This window comes from Serinus canaria, chromosome 5, assembly GCF_022539315.1.
Source record: "Serinus canaria isolate serCan28SL12 chromosome 5, serCan2020, whole genome shotgun sequence".
NCBI classification, from domain to species: Eukaryota; Metazoa; Chordata; class Aves; order Passeriformes; family Fringillidae; genus Serinus; species Serinus canaria.
Genome location: NC_066319.1, coordinates 15,384,564 through 15,405,474, shown reverse-complemented (window position 1 = coordinate 15,405,474; position 20,911 = coordinate 15,384,564). Strand labels below are relative to the sequence as shown.

At 48.2% G+C, this 20,911-nt stretch overlaps 1 protein-coding gene across 2 annotated transcripts in view; it reads left to right on the top strand.

Annotated features, from left to right (window-relative positions):
* The window catches only part of CD81 (CD81 molecule), a 548,624-nt gene that overhangs the window by 13,341 nt on the left and 514,372 nt on the right, over nucleotides 1-20,911 (top strand). The window contains exons 3-8 of one of the 2 annotated variants that reach the window (XM_009102198.4): nucleotides 8,820-8,917; nucleotides 11,759-11,833; nucleotides 14,477-14,584; nucleotides 15,164-15,259; nucleotides 15,593-15,682; nucleotides 16,436-19,798. In XM_009102198.4, coding sequence (XP_009100446.1) covers nucleotides 8,820-8,917; nucleotides 11,759-11,833; nucleotides 14,477-14,584; nucleotides 15,164-15,259; nucleotides 15,593-15,682; nucleotides 16,436-16,498 — 530 coding nt within the window. In that variant the 3' untranslated portion in view covers nucleotides 16,499-19,798. Of the gene's footprint in view, nucleotides 1-8,819; nucleotides 8,918-11,758; nucleotides 11,834-14,476; nucleotides 14,585-15,163; nucleotides 15,260-15,592; nucleotides 15,683-16,435; nucleotides 19,799-20,911 lie in introns of those variants that run through there. The other variant, XM_050975681.1, reaches the window with a different exon arrangement.

Genomic DNA, 20,911 nt, shown 5'->3' with positions numbered 1-20,911 from the left:
GTGCCTCCAGCTGCTCGCAGCAAGTGACAGGGCAGCACGACCTGTGGCTCTGATTAGCTCGGCCCTGGGAGCGGGGCCAGCCAGGATGGGGAGTGCAAAAGCCTTCTGAGCTGGGCTACAGTTTTCCATGTAGCTTTTGGGGTGAGGAAGGAGTTTGCTTTGACTGTGTCAGGGTTTTGTGTGTGTTTTATAGTAAATCCTCTGTTGGGCAGTGTCTCCTCCCTGGAGCATGGTGGCACAGGCGAGGACTGTGAGGTTTTGGACAGGCATACAGTGGTGGGGTGAACTTGGCCACCGAGGCTGCTGCCACTGCTGCCTCTCCCTGTCATCCTGGTGGGTGTCACTGTCCCATCTGAAAGGCAAGAGGGAATTTTTTTGGTGGAGGAGCTCCCTAGGTAATGTTTATCTGCCTCCCAAGCCAGTCAGGCAGCAAAGCCTGAGGGAGGCAGGTGGGGGGTCAGCTGAGGGCAGCGATGGCTTGGGGATAAGGTGGTGAATGTGCCTGTGAGTTGTGGAAGGGACATCGGCTAATGGGAACGCAGACTTCCTTAAGAGGTGAATCAGATTGTCTTCACCATCCTTCTCAGAACAAATACAACCCAGGATAATGATTTCTGCCCTGGAAACAAGTTCAAGCTGCTTTTCATGCAGACTGGTCTAGAATAAATGGGCCAGAAAGCACAGGGAGGCTTTGAAGTCCTCCTTACAAATGACTACATATCTGAGCTGAACTGCAGCTGCTCACAAGCTTTCATGGGTGTCTTCAGGATTTTGGAAGTCCTGTCATGAGATTTTGCTGGGCTCAGGGAAATCTGCCCCTTGCAGAGAGGAGGGACAGCTAAGTGGCAGTGCATAGGGTAGGGATGGGGGCATCTCTCTGAGCTCTCCCCAGGCTTGCCCATTGTCCTTACAGCACATGAGGATGCCTTGGCCACTCTTGCCATGGCTCCCAGATGTGATCAGCAGTGCAGAGCATGCCAGCCTATCACCCAGACAGACCTGGGTTGGCGAAGTGGTTGTGGAGGAGCTATCCCTTCTATCCATAACTTAATTAGCCTTTTTAGCCAATTTAGCTTAATTAGCCTTTTCAGGACTGCCTTGGATGAGAAGCAGTGATTTCTGGGAGGTTTTCATTGCAGGGGGGGCTCAGTGGAGCTCCAGTGTGTTTGCAGAGGTTCTAGAGGTCAGCGGTGCTACAATGGCTGTGGGCCCACCGTGAGCAGTGAGGAGGTCTTGGTTTCTGTTCCCACTCCCACCCTTGTCCCCATCCCTCTGGAGATGTTAGGCATCTTGTAGAGATGGTGCCAACTTCCATACATCGTGGGGTTAGACTCAACAGCACATCTTTAGCTAGACTTGTTGTGAAAGGCCAGAGAAGAGCCTGAGGCTCCTGGTCTATAGGTTCTGTAATAAACCAGTCAAAAACCACCTTCAGTCTTGGCATGAGGCACTGCAGGGATCCCTGTGGATACACAGCTGGTTCAGGACTGGTTTCCTCTCTCACCCATTTGTGCTCTACTTTGTCAAGGCCCCCTGTGTTGCAGATTTTCCACCAGACACATGAGCTGTGGTCAGGTTTGCGTGCTTGGCAGTGGAAACCAAGGTTTGCATTTGGCCTTGAACCACACCGAGCAAAATGGATTATTTAAAAAATAATATCTGTGGATTTTTATAAATAGAAGTACATGCATTTTCCTGTCTTGGAAATAAACTTACTTACAGTTAAGGACAACAATTTAATTATTTAGTCCCTTAAAGGGAAAAAAAACCCAAAAGCTGAGTTTTACTTGTTCTAGATTTTCCTCTAATCACGGTCAGATCAACTCCTTCAATAATAATGGAATTCTTTTTAAAATAGTAGTTTTAAGGCAAAACACTTTTGTTGTACTTTCCTTTCTGCCTTAAACCATGTATCTGACAGTATAGGGGATTATTTTTTTTGTATTCTTATCACAGAATTCAGTTTCCATTAAGAAAGCAACATGTTATTTCATTGCATTTCCATTTAATTGTAATTTGTTCTACCTTGGTCATGACCAACCCCTGTGCTTCATTTACTCTGCAGACTAAAACTGGTTATGTCTTTAAAAATACATGGGTACCATCAGGTTATTTTGGGTTCAGATCTTTCCAGCTACAACTAACGTAGTTGTTCTTTTCCTTTGCCCCTTCCTGCTGGCTTTGCTGCCCTGGACCTGTGCCAGAGGTGGCTCCTTGCTCTCCAGAGCTGTTTAAACCTGTAGCTTGGACAGTTTTCCTTAGAAAACCTGCACTGGAGGAATCCTCCAGAGGGATTTGTGCTTTTTTTGTGGGTGGGATCCCAGGGCACATAGAAAGGCCCAGAAATGCTGTAGGCAGCAGAGGATGGGCCAACATATTCCAGCCTGGCTCACCTGTGCTGTGCCACCCTTGTCTATCCCAGTCCTAGAGATGTGCCATGAACTTCTCCCAGCTTTTGCAGGTGTGCTGAAGTTACAAAATTTGAGTCTCCTTCCAGTGTTTCCTGGGTAGGCAAAGGAGAAGAAACCTGATTGTGGCATCTGTGTGGAGTGGATTTGGGTGGAAGTGTGTGCACGTGAGGACGTTCTTTGGGGCTTTCCCTGCCACCCCTTTGCTTTCTTTAACAGAGGGGTGCTCGTGGCTTCTTCTTGCCTTGTTCTTGCAGATGAGGGCAGCATGTCCAGGCTTTCATCTCCCTGTGAGAGCTCTCCATGCTTTGTGACCCTGTTGCTCCATCTGGAAGTCATTAGCAGCTACAGAGCAGCGATGTTTTCCTTGGGAAAGGGGGTGGAGAGGAATGGAGGGGCTTCCCACTTGTCATCTTCCAGCAAACCTTCTCTTTTTCCAGCCCCCCTCTCTCTCACCCCACTTTGAAGAAAGCACTGCCAGCTCTGCTGGGCCAATTCCACCAGGCAACTGGACAAAAATGTCTGGGAGACCCTGCTTTGCTGGCTGGCTCACACAGCCATCTTTTTCCCAACTCTGCCCTGGAGGGACTTTCCACTGTGCCTGTATCTTGCCCCTGAGCTGCCAGGAGGAACATCCTGGTCATTTTTTTGGCTGCTGTGAAGGGTGTTCTTCTACCACACTTTGGGTGTGGGGTAGGAGGGAGTCTCCCTGCCACTGTCTGATGGTCCCACCCTTCCCTGCAGCAGCAGTGGTGACAAGCCCAGTGGAGTTCAGCATCTCCAGGCCAGGAGCAACAGCAGGGTGGCACTGAAGCCTCCCTCCTTTCCTCAGAGGCTTGCAAAACTCTTGGATGTGCAGAGTCTCCCCGCAAGAGCCTGTTGGGAGAACAAACATCTCTCTTTTGTCTGTTCTCAGCCCCTTTTTAAAGCCCATCCCATGGGGAGGGCAGGCACAGCTTGGAGAGCTGCCTGGCCTTCCCAGGAAGCATGTTGTCATGCTGGGGGGGGATTTCTTATTTGATTTCTTTTTTGTCTTTTGGAAATACTGCCATGGTGACCTGGAGGCAGTGGCTGGCTTCCATTTAGCCAAATGAGTTAAGGATGCTGGGAAGGGATTTAAAGGAGGGGAGAAGTAGGGTGCTGTCCAGGAAAGCCCATGCCTGGAGCTGCACTGCTTCTCTCAGGGCCATGGTGGGGCATGGGAGGAGAGCTAGCCAGGGCTGGCCTGCTCCCTGCTTGTTTTAGAGGGACACTCTGGTGCTTGTTCCTTCTTTTATTTGTTTTTTCATCGTGTCCTTTTTTAAAGACTGTTTATTTCTTCCTGTTTTCTTTATTTCTCAGCAGGGACAGAACATGGGTTTTACAACCCTGCAGGCACCAGCTATGCTGCTTTAATGCCAAAGCAAGTACTGACACTGAATACTGCCTTTTTTGTTCCCTTCCCTGCTCCCAGAACTGAGCATCCTGCTTCCTACCTGGCCTGCAGGTAGAGGGCCCTCCATGGAGGCATCATCTGCCTGAGCTGGAGCTAAGCTGGCCTCTTGGCTGCTTTTTTTCCTCTTTCCCACCTAGCATCAAACCAAGAGAAGTGCTCAGTTGCTATCAGTTTCCTGTCTCTGATGTTTGGGGGCTTTCCTAAAGCTTTACAAGATCCCTGCAGCCCAAAGCAGCACGTGCCCTGGTTGTACTAGGGAAAGAGGGATGGCATTTGGTCCTCTGCTGCTGCTGCTGCTTTTTCTGATCATCATGTCCCCATCATGATGCTCTCGAGGGAGGAGATCATATCGTGGCTCCCGTGCTCCTGCTTTGAATTCAGATGAGGAGGTGAAGCTGAGAGTGGCTGGTCTCTCTCCTAAAGCTTTCTGCTCAAAGGCTCCATCTCAAAAGGAGATGGAGGACTCCAGGCAGTATTGACACCCCTCCTCTGACTTCTCCAACTCCCAGATATATGTCCTGAGGCTCACAGCTTGCTTTGGTGTGGGGCTGGTCATGTGTGGCAGTTGTAGCAATCTTTCTTGCTGCTGCCTTATCAGAGAACTGTGCCATGGGGTTAGAAATCACAGTGTAGTGCTGCTCAAGGATGTGGAGGTGCCTTGGTACCATGAACACCTGTCATGATTTGCTCACTGTACCTGTGGCTGCAGCTCCAGCTGTTCTCTTTTGTACTGCTGCTGAGTGAGGGGGCAGCATGGCTGTAGGCACTGCAGATTGCAGTTTATACCTCTCTCATTTTACTTTTTGTTTACAGCAAACAGCGCTGCTTGTTGGAAAACCCCAGAGAAAGCTGCAGTATAAATGAGCTGGGACGTGGCATGTGAAAGGCAGATGGAGCCTTGCTCATGCCAAATTGTGCCGGTTTGGGTGGAGCCCTGAAGGAGCAAATAACCATTTTAGTCAACAGTTCCTCACCCAGGAGAGGATTTAGGGGTTAACCAGTCTCTGATGCTTACACAGAGGAGGGGGAGGCTTGTGAGGAGTCTCCTCTGACTTTGAGGAGGATAATGTGCCATTCCAGGATGGGATGACAGGTCCCTTGCTCACAGAGACAGAGCCCAAAACCACAGTAGGCGTCATTGTCCCTGTGTGCCAGGAATGAAAGCTAAGATGTGTCAGGCTGCTTTCTGGGAAAAGGGCTTGGTTGTTCCAGTCTGCACCGTGATTGCTGTGAAATAGTCCCATGGCACCCCGTCTGAAAGTGGAGACACCCCCACCAGCCCCATTCCTTGAGGGGAAGGATGGCTGTGGGAAAACAAACACCATCCAAAGCATGTGGTTGGGCACTTGGATTGCCTTCCTTTGCTTTCTCAGCCTTCAGCATGGCATTTCAGTGGCGAAACACCGCTGGCATTCCTCATTGCACATGCTATTTTTGCAGTAAATACTTTGTGCTTGTTTTTAAATAAACTCCAGCTCAGAGTCCTGCTCTGCTGCCTCCTGGAAGAAGCTGTGGTGTTCTGGCCCTCGGTAACAAAATGCAACTCCATAACAGCCGCTTGTTTGTGCCCGGGAATGAAGCTGGCCTTTATTCCAAAAACCTTCCAGGGGTTTTTTTGTGGTTTGCCGAGCTCTGGCCAGTCACTGCTGCCCTCTCCCCCGCCTGGCTGCGCGTTCCTGCTGCTCCCACTGCACCGGTCGCATCCGCTGGGCTCCGGTCAGGAAGCTGCACGTGGTTCACATCTTCTTCCCTCCCCTCCCCTCCTTTCCTTCTTGCTGTTTCCTCACTTGATAGTGGTGCTGGCTCTGATGAGGAGCTGGTGAAGTGAGAATTGGGAGAGAAGTGGGAAGCCAGGATGTCACTTGACAGTCCAAGGTCTGCACAGCCTGCCTGGGATGGGAGTTCAGCAGGTCAGGATTGGTTTTGTTTTTTGGAAGCTGCCAGAAATCCCAGCAAGAAGCAAGTACAGAGGTCACTGGAAAACTTCTCTAAAACAGCAAATGTCTGTGTTTTCTCTTAGTCTCCTCCATCATTTGAGGGTCTCACTGGGCTTTCATTTCCTAGTTTTCAGAGCAAAACTTTCCTGGCTACTTGTGGGTCCTGTGTTTTCCCGATGATCTCAATATCAGAATAACATCTTTTACAGTAAGAGCAATCATTCACTGGAAAAACCTCCCCAGGGACACGATAGAGTCCCTAATACTGGATGTTTTCAAGATATAATTGGGCAGAGTTCTGCATGGTCTCTCCTAAGGTTCCCAGCCCCATGAAAGGTTGGACCAGGTGATCACTTGAGGTCCCTTCAACCTGGGCTGCTCTGTGACTATGATCTGGCAATATTTGTTCAGCCCAGAAGGTGCATTCAGTGTTTATTTAGAAAAAAATTAGAACAAAACCTTCTGTCTGTGGTGACCTTGTTGTTGGGGTCCCAGCATCATGCTGCTTGGTCTTCAAATGTGCTGCATCTGCTTCTTACCTGTATACTGGAGTGGCTAGCATGAATAGTGACTCGTCAGACGTGGAAATGACTTGCCCCTAGCACAGCTTTGTCTTCCCTCTACTGTCCTAATGGGAGAAGTCAGAAACTGCTGCACTCGGGGATGAGGAAAGTTAATTTTCTGACTTGTGATAAAGACTCATCAGTTGAACTGCCCAGCACTTAAAATAGAAAACTCTGCCATGGTTTGGGTTGAAAACCCAAGCCAGCAGCTTCACTGGTACAAGCTGGAGTGGTGAGGGCTGGTTCTTGGGCATTAGCAGCTTCTGGTGACAGTGAGCAGCCCGTTTTTGGGACACCACTGCTGGAATGTTGTTCTTTGTGAGACAGCAGTTATGCAGTGTCTGACAGCCTCCATCAGTCTCTCTGGGGCTTGGCGGGTGTCCAGCAGACCGCCTTCTTTGTGCAGGGTTTATTAATGCCTTCCCACCACCTCCAAGCCCTTTGGGGCCCCTCTGTCCTGCACACAGCCCAGCCCACTGTTTGCCATGCTGTCTCCCTGCCCAGCTGCTCCACCTCATGCTATCTCCAGCCACTGGGACAAAACCACTTCCTTCCCCTTCAGGCAGTCCTACAGAACTTCATCTGCTGGTCTCTCCTTTCCAAGGAACTGTCCTGGGAGGTTTCTTTTGTTTGTTTTTCCTTCCTTTGCACACCCTCACCTAAGGAGGTGTCTCACCCCCACTTGGGGAGCGTTTTGCCTGTTGGCTTCCCGTGGCTCCCGGGCGCTGCTGAAACCCCTTCCGAACAGCTCAGGAGGCGCAGCTCGCGCCTCCGGCTCCGTTGCTGACAGTGCTGCCGCAAGGATGTTGGTGTCTCGGCCACAGCTCCCACCAGGTTTTGTCAAGAGGGGCTTCCTGCGGGGTCAGCATGCTCCATTGTGGCACTTCCCCTGCAGCTGGCTTCCTCCCTCCTGCAGGGCCTAAAAATAGAGTGAGCGCGGGCTGCTGAGAAACGCCGGAGAGTCCCGGAGCCGCTGGGGCGGCGTTTCCGTCGCCGCCACTCGCCAAGTCTGCCCTTGCTTTGGCGCTCGTGCTTTTTGGTGTGCTGGTGGGGTTTGATTCAAAGAGGGAAGAAGCGGGGGCCAAAGTCCAGCCTTTCCCAAGTTTGAAGGATCTGTAAGGGAATGTTAAGCAAGTGGAGACCGTTATTGTGTATCTGGTGTTTTAGAGAAGGGTTTTGACTTCACTCCACTCTCAGTGCGTGGCCTTTAGACTTTGCACTTTAATTATCAGAAGATTGTTTAAAAACTACAGAGATTAGAAAAACCTTAAACATCACAAGCATGCACAAACAGTTTTAATCTTGAGCTCTGTTTATATGTTAGGGCTGTTCCTAAAGGAGAGCTGACAGTCTGATTAATAACTATAAAACATTTTCACTCATAGCAGAAGAAAACATTTCATTGAAGGGATGTGTCTCCCAACCACTAGTAAGATTCACTGTGTTGCTGTTACCTCTGGGATGTCCCATGTTCTTTCATCCTCATCGTGATGCTTTTTTTTTCTTCACTATCCATTAGAAATAGTGACTGCAGTCTTACCTGATGTGTAATTTTTGCATGTCTAAAATTGCTTTTGAATAGGAAGTAAGATTCACTTAGACAGTAGTAGAACCACAATACTTGACAATATTAGTTAATTAAAAATGCACTAAATATAAGGGATACACCAGCAAAAAGCTGTATCAAATTTAACTGAGCTGGTGGTGTTTGGCTGAGTAATCACTATGTCTTCACCAGTCTCGTGGTTGGTGAGACCATGGTGATTACTCACGGCAGCAGACTTGAGCCTTGAGATAAGCTCTTGTTTCCTGGATGAATAAACTTTTATTCCTCTGTTTTCTGAACCACTCCCAATGCCTCATTTCAAGCTTTGAACTAGTTATGGTGCAAGTTGCCTGTGCAAATTCAATAAGTTAAAGTAAAAAATGTATTCTGTGTGGAAGAACCTATAACAAAAAAAGTACCAGATTTTAAGTGAGATGCTTAAGCAGTACTTTCACCTTGGTTTTATGGTTCATCTGCCTTTAAAATGTTAGCCAGATAAATATTTGTACGATGTTTAATATAAATAAACCATGTGCCTTGCTGTTTATTTTACAGGATATGCTAACTAATAATTTCCATCTCTGCTTAAATATTTAAAACACCGTGCCAGGGTAACTCCATGCTACAGCTGTGAGGATGCTGTAGAGCTCTTGTCATGGCTCCTACATCCTCTGCCTAGTGCTACTCTCAGTGTTTCCTCTCATTTTGGAGGTGATGGAGTTATTGAAGCTCCAGTGTTGGCAGCTTCAAACACTTTGAGACCCAGCTCATGCATTGTGTTCTACTATGTCTGCTGCCATCACACCTCCCGAGCCTTAATTCTGCACACCCATAGTTATCCACCCCAGGAGCCAGAATGTCCAGCCAGGCATGAGGGTGCTGCTGGACAGAGCTGTGCAGTAACACATCTGCCTCTCACTTTCCTTGCAGGAATCTACATCCTGATCGCAGTTGGGGCTGTCATGATGTTCGTGGGATTCCTGGGATGCTACGGCGCTATTCAGGAGTCTCAGTGTCTTCTGGGAACGGTAGGAGACACAAAGCTTTGGAAGTCACTTGGCACCCTGATGTCCCTGTGGAATGGTACCTGTGCTTCCCTTGCTGGGGTCTTTCCCAGTGAGCAGGGCTGGGAGGATGTGTGAGCACAGAGTTGGGAGCTCGGTGACCTCTGCAAGGAGCAAGGCAGTGCTGCGTGGCTGGGGGTGTCTCTGCCCAGCCTGTGGAGCTCTGGCTGAGCTGGCAGGTGTGCTGCAATGTCCTTTCTGTGCCTGGCTGTAGGGCAGAAGGGGTGAGAGCAGCAGGATTCCTAGAGACTCTTTCTCTGTTACACGTCAACCCCCACCTTCCAGTTATCCCTCCATGGTGTGGCTGTCGTACCAAGCGCCCACTAAACCCTCTTTCTTACCTGGTCTCCCCTACAGCATCCCCTCTCACTCTGTTTCAAGGCTGCCTGTAGCAATTCTAGTTCTTTTAAGGAATCATCTACTATTTTTATCTGATTGAACAAGGAAACAGCAAAGACTTTCCATAATTTCTTAGTGAGAACATCTAGGTACATCCTGGAAAATCCATTACTGAAGTGCTACAGGCGTCCTTGATGTGAGGCAGCAGCTCAGGATTCCTGGCACAGGATAAGCCTAATTGGATAAACTGTAGCCACACCAAAAGCCTTTACCTTGGGAGCAAGGGAGACCTATTTATTTAAAGCAAGTTCTCACATGTGGTTCAGTTTAAACTTGATGTATAAAAAATAAAAGTGGAAGGGTAAAACATAATTTTTTTTTTTTTTAATTTGAATGACTTTCTAGCACTTGGCTTCATTGGGCTGGAAGGTTCTTGGTAGTGGTGTAGCAGTTCATGGGTGTGGGCTCAGCTGGGACAGAGGGAAATGGAGCTGCTTTGCCTCACTCTTGCAGACGACTTCACCGTCTGATTGCTGCTGATTCCCAATAATAAGGGGATGCTTTCCCCAGAGTTGATAAAATACTTCTGAATGCAGTGAATGGGAGCTTCAGTAGGAGCTTACAGGCATTATCCCGGCTGCTGGGAATACAAGGGGCGTGCACACAAATCTAACAGGGGTTTGGCAGCTTTGGATTTTTATTTTGTCTTGTTAATGCAAGTGATTGCAGACCCTGAACTCCCTCTCACTCCCTTCTGAAGTTAGAGGATTAGAAGGGCAGATGGTACAAGGTACCCGAGGTCCGACAGGGAAACCGGCTGCTCTGGCTGAAATTAGCAGCTCTAGCTGCTGTGCCCTGCCTGTGTTTGCTCACACCTTGGCTTGCCAAGAAAAGTCTGGAGATGCCCCATGAGGACACTTTCTGCTGGCCAACACTCCTGTGTTCCAAGGACATTTCCAGGCAGCGTCCTTGGGGTGTTTTAGGGAAGCAGCCGTGCTTCCCTTCCTTCCGCCTAGCTGAGGGAGCGACTTTGGGATTACTGCAAAAGGGAGAAGTACCAGAAGCTCCATGCTATTAAAATCCTGTGCCAAAGGTGGCATGGAAGCTGAGCAGCAAGACCTAAGGAAGAGAGGAGGGAGCCACTTGGCATGGAGCAGGCTCAGATCCCTGGAAAGGGGCTGGGACACAGCCAGCTGCTTGGCCAGGACCATCATGATGTTCCCATAGTATCAAGCTGCATCTCCTGGTGTTCTGGAGCTGGCTTACAGGAGAATTGATTCTGCAGGAAGCAGTACCTCCACATCTGGGATAAATGAACCATCCTTCACTGAAGGGTAACCACTGCAGGAGTGAGCTCTAGTGCTTAACCAGACTTACAGTGGTATTGCACCCACAGTTTAGGGTGGTGTGAGTCCTTGGGGGGGATGTGGAACCTAATCTGTTAAAGATATTCATACAAAATTAGGAATAGCTGGATGTTCACATAGGAGTTGATTGTTCAGGAACTGGACAAGGATGTTGGAAGTCCTTTCCTGCTGTCAGGTTAATAGTCTTGTTTCCATTTTGCTGATGACCCTTTGCTTTTGTGTGTGAGAGCCAGGTCATAGCTCCTGTTTCATCTGTTGTTGGAGAAAATGTGCTGAATGTGTTTTGAACAGAGTCTGCTCAGGAGCCAGGGGCTGTTTTCCCACACTGTACTGTGATTTTTTTTCTGTCCTTGACTGCATTCACCTCTTTTGCTTCTTGACTTCTCCCACTTTGGGGCTTTTTCCAGGAAGAAGTCACTGAGTGATGTTTTCACAGAGGTGATGTTGGCTGCATATGGAGCATGCCTCTCTGTGCCTTCTCATGTGACCCTGATGTATGAGTTTACAGCTTCTCATTCCCAGTCCAACTGACCAACCATCACAATGTGCTCCTGGGATCTGAACAAAAAGGGAGGATGGCAGGGAGGATTGCTGGAATTGCACAAGCAGGGTGGGACTGTGGGAAAACGTCAGTGTTAGTATTTATGCAAAAAACTGCAGTAGCCTTGCAGGGCTGTGGATGCCAGAGAGCTGGCCATAAATCACACCCTGACATCCTCAGCAGCTGAAATGGGCTTTTAACCCTGCACTGGCAATTCCAGTCCTCAGAGCATTTGTGGCAGAGCAGAAACCTTGTCTGGATGGTCCTGCAGATGCATGAAGCAGAGCTGTGTATCTTGGGTTACACAGGGCATCTTCATCCTTGCCCATCCCTTTGTGGGAAAGGTTTTGTTAATCCCTGCTCAACTATCTGGACATGGGTGGCACGTGATGAGTTCCAGGAAAATGTGTTTGGGCTTAGTGCATGTATGAGAGAGAAAATGGTTTGAAGTCAGATGACACCTTGCTTTGATTTGTCAGTGGAAGTGCTGTTTCACACCTCTCCCCACCTAATTGCTGCAGATATGTTAAGGGTCCCTCTCTTGATTTGTCTTTGCAGTTCTTCACTTGCCTGGTGATCCTGTTTGCCTGCGAAGTTGCAGCTGGAATCTGGGGTTTTGTCAACAAAGACCAAGTAAGACTCTAAAACCTGTGTTTGTGGGACTGGGAGGCTGGGGCAGAACTGCAGCAGATCCCAGCATGAGCTGTTTTGCTCACAAACTGCTCCCAGACTGAGTAAGGGGGGCTTGGATTAGCAGAGTGACCTGGGCTGGCCACCTCACTCCTCTGGGCCAGGCTGATGAACTTTAAATGTGAGCACTCGAGGTAGCAGCTGCCCTTAGGGCACGCAGTGCCATGTCTCGAATAAAAATAGCCTGTCTCACTCGGGTCTCCTCCGAGCTGCCACGCTGTCAGTCACAGGGGGAGTGGATTCCTGCATGAAGTTGTGAAGGAAAGCCATCTGCACGTCCTCGGTGCCAGGGAGCAGGAGCGAGCCCAGGCGGGTGGTAGTGCCAAAGGGCGGGAATGCTGTTCAGGGAGAGCCTGCATTAACGGGATTGCTTGGTGCTTCCTGCTCTTCTCCAGTGTCATATAACCTGCTTCAGCCATTTGTCTGCCAGCACCAGGCTTGCTGTGATCCATGTGCTGTGCACACATGAGGGGTCCAAATCTGTGTCTGTCCCTGCTAGGCACCCTAGGGACTGCTCAGATAAGGTTTCCTGGCTGGAGGAGCTGAACTGAAGGGTAGAACTGGAAATTGCAGCTTTTCCCCTTCTGTTTCTGTTCACCTTCCTTCACTATGGTCACATGTATTTAGACACACAGGTTTGGTCTCAAAATGCAGAACTGCCTGTGTATGGGAACTGTGGCTGTGCTGCAGCAGCCTGGGTGCTGATCACTGGGCCTCGGGGGTTTGGAGGAGAGAAGGAGACTGCTTGTGCTCAAAGCCAAGGTTACACTCTCTGGCAGAGTAAGAAATGTGTTTACTTCCCTAAGAGACATAAGCCAGCTGTGTAAGTAGGTGCTGGCCTGCTCAGCTTTCTCATGCATGTGAGCAGTGGCTCCCAGGCTCTGTGTGAATGGGAACATCCTTGTAGTCATTCAGGAGAGAGCACGACTTCGCTGGAATAAACTCTTCTGTGGCTAAACATTATTATGCAGGCACAGTGCTGTTTCCTAGCAACTTTAGTGAACTAATTAACCTCTGCAGAGGGGCTGTGCCTCCTGCAGATGTTAGTTTGGGAATCCTGAAGAGTCCAAGATGTGCAACTGCAACCCACAGCAAAAAAAAAGTGAAGGCTGAGTAAGGAGGGACCCCACAACCGTTGTGTTCCATCCTGGGGAGAAAGAGCTTAGCCACTGGAGCATAAAGCTGAGAAATGTAGGGTTTCCCAATACAGAAGTGATGACCTCAGCCCCCAGAATTAATTTTGCAGTTTAAAATGAAGGGTGGCAGTCTGTTGGCATCAGCTAGTTTTGCAGCCTTGATGATGAATGGGCTATTTTGAAATCCCTGCTCAAAAGGCAGGCTTGCTTCTCCCTGCCTTGGTTGGGAGCAGCGCAGGCTGGGAGGGAAGCATTGAATCACCCCAGCCACCAAGAGATGCTTCCAGAAGGGATGCTTTTTCTCAATGCTAAAGGCAGTCTCTCCCTCAGCTTGTCTTCTTGGAGATGCTGTAAATTCAGAATGGGGGGCAATAAATAGGATTATTTTTTAAATTTTTTGGTTTTGTGTTCCAGAATGAAATGGTTTGGTTGGAGAATATCATCCTCCAAAGCAAGCTTTTTTGAGTAGTGATGAAAGAGTTCTGGGATAATTGATTGAAATCGTGCATCATCTTGCTTCAGTTCCTTTTTTCGTATGCTAATCCAGCCTGTGCTGCCAAGAGCAGATGTTCCAGAAAGCATTTTCCCTTCCTTGCTTTTATGTTTTTCTTTTGCTTCTCTTGCATGGTCTTCTTTTACCTCTCTCTCTCAAATAATTGGAGGGTGTTAGAGGAGAAGTCACAAGGCCAGTTCCCTAAAAGATAGGAGATTTCTGCACTGTGGAGCAGGCCCTCATGGGTGGATGTGGTTCACCATGGGTGGCAGGGTTAGAGTCTGGATAAGGTGTCTCACATAACCACTTACAGGACAGCAGTGTCTCTAGGGACCCAGCCAGGGTTTTAAATCCATCTAAATGCACCTAAGCTTCCTGACCCAAATGAGCTGTCTCACCTGGCTTTAGTTTGCAGTCTCTCCCAAATTCCTGCAATCCCCTCCAAGCCACTCAGTAAGCTGAGGTGCCTGTATTTACAGACAGCCTTGCCTGTGCACCCCACCTCCTCCTGACTTTTCCAGCATGTCCAGCCTCTGCAGCCTCAGTGGGAAATGTGTTGCCTGTCTGCTTTGTCTTGTGTTGTTCAAAATGAGACGTTTCTGCCTTCCTGAGCCCAGCTGCACATCCACGTGGGCTGAAGGCTGTCTCAGCTTCTGGCTCACCCTCCAGGCCTTGGCTGTCTTTATCTCCTAGGCAGAGCCTGTGGAGCCCTTGGATAGTGTTGTCTTGAAATCTGCTGGCTGGTGGATGGGGTTCTTAGTATTTGTGACAGCTGGAGCCCTATGAAAGACATGCCTTTTTTAATGTGCAAACCAGTGGAGTCCAAATCTATTCAAAAACTGCTCATCTTACTCCAAGTGCTATTAGAGGGAACCTGTTCTTCAAGCACATCTGCTGGAAAGGTTTCCCCCTCCTCCTCCTCTGGCTGAAAAGTAGTTTTTCCTGTGTCTTTCCTAGATAGCCAAAGATGTGAAGCAGTTCTATGATCAAGCGCTTCAACAAGCGCTCATGGGAGAATCAGATGCAAACAATGCCAAAGCTGTAGTGAAGACCTTCCATGAAACGGTAAGATGGTTGTGCTGGAGAATTAATAATGGAAGTCAGGAAAAGGCGTGGGAAAAGCAGAGTCTGAAGTGCAGCTGCTACGTGCAGGTCTTAGCCTATCAAGTTTGTTGTTGTTACATTTGAAGAAGCAGAGTTGTGCTCTCTTCAGTATTCTCTCCATCACATGGTGCTGGGAAGTCTGGACCAAACTTTGATTAAGTTACCTTTCATTTACCTCAGCACCCCTGATTTAAGTAAAATTCAATGGAAGAAGAATGTAGCTCTGAGGATACAGGAACAGGATATTAATCCTGATACTTGGTCCATTCAGCAGGAAACAAAATCCCTGGAGAGAGCTGGGTTCACTCTCCTCCAGAAAATCTATGCCAGATCTGGGACTATTGTAGGAAGCAGCTGCATTGCATGGAAAGAAAAAAGTCAGTTTGGTGACTTATTCCCCACCCTTGTTTCCCCCTCCAGGATGCCTCCTCAGTCTTGGGTGGTTTCAAGAATGTGTAATGGTGGGGAGAGCATTGCATAAGTGTTTGCTGTCCGCTGATGTTGGCTTTCCATTGTTTCTTTTTTCCTCTCTCCATGTAGCTGGACTGCTGTGGTTCTGATATTATCACATCGACTTTCACTCCTGTGTGGAGGGATGACCTCTGCCGAAAGGACTCCCTGAAAAGCTTTTTTGAGGTAGGCACAGCCGCTCTTCAGTCAGCACAGCTGCTTCAGGAAACCTTTGCTGCCAAGGAAATTTGGGGATTTATTGGAAAATAGGTAAAGGGTAGAGATATCATTTATTTGGGGATGGTGTAGAAGGATGTTAAAGGTTCCCATTTGGTTCTTCCTTTGCTGTTCCTGCTTGAGGGGACTGACAGGTGCAGAGGGGTGAAGTCTGGTTGGAAGTCCTGGGGCCAGGACCTGGGGACATAAGTGGGACCAGGGGGAAGCTGACCTGCCTTTTTTGGGGCTGGGGGTGGCTATGGGGAAAGCAGGCTGACTGACTGCTGTGCTTCTCTGCCTCAGAACACCAACTGTCACAAAAAAATTGATGAGCTCTTCTCCGGGAAGCTCTACCTGATCGGTATCGCTGCTGTCGTGGTTGCTGTGATCATGGTAAGTGTGACAGCCTGGTGGGACAGGGAAAAGCCACCTCGGGGCAACCTGGTTCTCTTCCAGCTGGTCTGGATCTGTCCCTCTCCACTGGATGCCCCTGGAACTCCACATGCAGCCTTATGCAGTCCCTGGAACTCCACATGCAGCCTTATCACCAAGCTCTGGAACATGGCGAGACCAAGGGCTTCATCATCCCTCTGGGGAGTCAGGATGTTAGGGCAGGCACTTGGCAAGCTCAGTAGAGCAGGAGCACCTGCAAGCCCAGCCAAAAAGGCAGAGCACCACTGAAACCTCCTCCAAAACCACTTGTTCTACAGGCTGCCGTGTTTTGTTGCTGGGGTCTGCAGTGGGAAGGGATTTGCTTGCTTTGCTTTGTTGGGTTTGCTCCCTAGTGAGGGCTGGGTACTGTGGGGGTGTAACATGGCATCTGTGCAAAGGCTGGGCTGTAGTGCTGCAGGGGTTTCGAGGCATTTGCTGTGTAGCTGGCAGCCAAAAAGCTTGTCAGGTACCACCACTGCTGCCAGTGAGAGATGGGAGGGGACAGCACCTTATCTCAAATTGGCCAACTCCATATGAAAACAGCACCTTATCTCAAATTGGCCAACTCCATATGAAAACAGCAACAAAGGTGTAGCATCCCTGCCCTTACCTCTGGCACGAGAGTGTTAATGGGGAGTGGGGGGCCTTGGGGTGGTGGGAGCTCTTGCATTGTTCTGGTTGTTGCCTCAATGGTGCCCCTGTGTCTCTCAACAGATCTTTGAGATGATCCTGAGCATGGTGCTGTGCTGTGGCATAAGGAACAGCTCCGTCTACTGAGCCGTGAGAGCCGGGCAGGGGAAGGGGGGATCAGGGCGGACGGCGCTAGAGGGGACCCCAAGTGCCACTGAGTGACCAGGAGACGTTTCAAGAACAGACAAAGAAAATTGTGTATATAAATGCTTCCAATATTGCCATACAGTACTTATCATTTTTATTTTGAAGTACTTTTTTTTTTGTTTTAATAAATAAAACTTTCCCGTATCTTTGTGGCTGAGTTAGTTACACATCAGTTTTGTGTGATGGAAAAGCTGCTGTAGCAGGAGATCAAGTCCTTCCTCCTCCTTCCCCAGCCCCAGTAACTCAGAAGTAACATTGGTGGAAGATGTGTGGAGGAGAAGGGTGCAGCCTGGTCTCAGAAACTTTGCCTTGGTTTTACCAATTTTTTTAATTGGATGCTGAAGCAGAATTCAGTATTTTTTGTTAATTTGTACTGCAGCTCCCTGGTGTTTCCAGGCTGTCCATTAGGAAGCCTTGGCTGACTGTCCAAAGCCTGGGAGAGAGGAGGGGAAAGGATGCAGCCTCCATTGCCTGTGGAGTGCAATGTATCCCAGGGGAAACACAGGCATTGTTCCTCTCCAGCCTGTTTCCATTGGTAGGTCAGTCCTTAACAGAAGTCATGCTGAAACTTTTTTTACTCTCTAATGAGTAAAAATGTTTTTTGGTTTAGTGATTTTTTTTTTGGTGGGGGCTATAATTTTATAAATTGGCTCAGTTGCATTGATTCATTGCATTAAAAAGTCAGTGGCTGGGGGTGAATTTTAGTCCCAGTTTTTCAAATATAACAAAATTAAATTACTTTTTTGATGTCCTTCAGTGTTTCATTATAGACATGTTTCAAGAAGAATCTAGTTCTATACCAAGTTTCCACTGTTAAGCTAATGCTCACATAGAAATGATATTGGAAAAATAAGAAAGCATAAAAAAAAATCCTTGACTTTAGAAATCCTGCTTTTATGTACTGCAGGATGATTCTTGAGTGTTCCAAACCATATGTGTACATGCTTAATATGTCATCTTTGCATCACTCTCTTGTTCAGTGAAATTATTCTTAATTATAGCATATTGTCACACACTGTAATATTGCTGAGAATATGTCATAATCTGTTTATGAAAAAAGGTTATTTTTAAGACCTTCCAGTTATATTAACAGCAGATCAGCTTATAAAATCAAGGTAATTTAGCATGTTAGATCGCACCAGTTGAAACACATTCTTGTGATCTGGTAACTTTGGTTATCACTTTGATGTCTGTGGCTTCTTTTATATGCCACTCTGTCACCATGTAGATAGAGGGGGAGAGTGACCCAGGAGCTATGTAATAAAATCAGTGTCACTAAAAAGATGATCTATATGTATAGTTCTATAGATATATATTTTTAAGCAAAGCCTTTTCCTTAGCCGTACAGGCACTTGAGCTGGAAATTATAGTATCTCAGCTCTTTTGCCGCCTTGAAGCAGGTAAGGGGAGGAGTTTAAATTAGTGATCACTTTCCCCACTTCAGGAGTGTTTCTATTTCTTAAAGTTTTTCTCCCCCTTTGTCACAACAGAGAGCTTCAGAGCTGATAGGGAGGGAGGCCTGTGATCATCAATCATTTTCAAACTAGTACCTTGTCCACTGCACGTGGCTGTCATGGCTGCTGTCATTACAGGATAGGAGATTCCTGCACTGGGGCAAATTGATCCATTCAGAAGTTGTTCTTCCCTTCTACTCCCCCCTTTCCTCTTCTTGCCTTTAGTATATAGGGCCTTTAAAAAGTATATAGGTAAATATATATAGATATATATATATATCAAGTTGTGCTGGGTAAAGAGGAGGAAGTGCTTCAACAGATCTTCATTTTGAGGGGTTGGACAAAAAAAGATTCAGCCTTAGAAAAAGCCTTAAAGTAACACTGCCCTGAATGTCCATGTTGAGAATGAGATGAGGTTTTGCAGTAGGTAACCCCTTCCCCTGCTCCCCAGCGTAGCTCCTTCAGGTCATCTACTCTGTTATGTGGCCATATGTATATGCATCATCCAAGCATGTGTGTTTACATCTATGTGCATCAGGATTGTCAGCATACAGAATGGATGTGTAACTTGCCACCTTTTTTGTTGACTGTTGGTAAATGTGTATAAATATGCCATTAAGCATTTCAGTTCTGTTTTCTTTTCCTTATACCGTATTTTTGATATTGTTCAGTATTCAGTTGATGCTGTGTACATAGCTGGAGCTCTGTTTGAAAAACAGACTGGGTCTCAGTGCGGGTCAGGTGTGTCCTCAGACATTGTACTTCAAGGGTTTGAGTTGTCCCAGGCAGGAGCAATTGGGAGAAAGTGGTACTTGGAGAGGGAATTTGAGAGCTGTGAGAGGAGGAAGAGCAGGAAATTTGCTCAGACTGTGTCCCACAGCAGGTACAATTCCCCCTCTGGCTCATTTCAGAGGTGCCTTGCCACTGAGGAGAGTTCCAGAAGCAGCTTCCTGGGCCATCTCCTCTTTCTGTGGCTGCTGCAGGAAAGGTGCTCAAGGAGGGGAACAGCTAGAGAGGGGTGGTGGGAGCAGGGACAGGAGGATGCTTGCAGAGAAGACAATGCTTTCTTGAGTTACTAGCTGAGTCCCCACACTTGATTGAATGGTCCTCAGCTGGAGGAGTCAGCCCTGGGAGAAAAGGGACAGAGAGGAACCATCATGCTTAAGAACAATGAAGTTGTTGAGAAACCCCCTCTGAAAAAAACTACCCACTTGGGTCTCCTGTGAAGCTGGACCTGAGCTAACACAAACTAGAAAGGGAGCTGTGAAGGGCTGAGGGGACTCGTCCCATTGCAAGCCCTCAGGATCCAAAAGCCACAGGGTTCTTCTCCCAGCTGGTCAGTCCCAAAGCTGGCTGAGGTGAAGGGGGAAAACCCACTAGACAGGACCCCTGCTCTGCCCCAGCCCTCTCCTGCATACCTGTGCCTCTGTGTGTGCACCATGGCACCCTGTACTGCTCTTCTCCACAGCCCCAGGGAAGAAAAGGATGGAATTGCAGGCTGTAAATGCAAACTCCTCCCTCTCCATGGAAGCATCCCTCCTGGAGCTAGTGGCAGCTGAGAAAATGGCTGTGAGCTGAGGTGGGGATGAGGAGTGTCAACTGTCCAGGTCTGAGTTCAAAGACTGCATCGAAAGGTCAAACAGAGCCGCTGACAGCTTAACTGAATGCTTGGGATTTTTTCATACTGTGGAGCATGCCACAAAGCAGTGTGTTTAACTTCTTTCTGCCTTTTTTTTTTTAAAGAAATGAAACAAAAATCAATTTAATAAACATTTCTCATAGTGTGCATAGTGTGATGAACTGCTGCAATTTTACAACCAGTTAACCTTAACACCAGGATGCTTTGTGAACCAGGCTTTGACAGCATGGGATTTTACAGCCTCTGGGATGGGGGCCTGCAGGCAGGCTGAGTATGCATCTGGACTGGTGCAGAGGGAAGGCAAAAAGGTTGCTTGCCTGAAGTGGTGGCTGCTGCAGTTGTGCCCCTCCCCAATGGAAGGGGGGCACAGCTGTAGGGGAGCTAAAGTGGATTGCAGAAAGAGTGACTGTGCTGAAATTCGGCCCGGGGTGGAGAGGGGCGTGATGGTAGTCCTGCACACACTTGAGGGGCTCCTCCTAAAATGACCAAAAATGGCCCAGAATGCCCTGTGCTGCCATATGGATGGTGACTGGGCTGATCTGCTTTCTGTGGATGGTCTGGTAATGCCAGCACTGCTGCTCCCACCTGCCCTTCTGCACCATCAGGGGAAAGCCTGGCTGAGAGCGCGGTGGGAGGCCAGGTGCTGTGATCCCTCAGCTCCCTGCCTTCCTCTGTCCTGTCCTGGACTCTGCACTGTGTTTGAAGCAGGAATGTCCTGCAGTGGCTGCCAGCGATTGCCCATGCTGGTACAAAAAAGGGAAGGGGTACGAGGTGAGGGAGGGCAAGGAGGGAACACAACATTGAGCTGCTGCAAAGAAAGGCAAGCCCTGCTCCCAGCGGCTGTGCCTGTGCTTCAAGATCATGCCCATCTGTTGTTCTTTCACTTGTTTACCTGAATGTTAATGGAGTCGGACATAATGACTTCTGGAAAGAAAAAAAGTTATATTTAAAAACAATAAACAAAAAAAAAAAGAAACAAAGTGATTCCCCCTTGTTAGTGGATTTTTAATGATATGTTGTCAGATCTTGTTTCCTTCCATCGTGTACTGATTTCTGCCACGTCTTCCAAGGGAACAGGCATGTCTCATTCTTGTATTCAAGCAAAATTTGGGCTGCAGGGAAGGCCGTCCTCAGCTGACCCTCTAGGTGGTTTCCCATGAATGTGATGCTCTTTGCTTCATGCCTTAAAACATTTGGATTGTGACACTGCATTGTTGCTCCAGATGGGGATAAAATTATTCCAGCCTCCGGAGCTAGGAT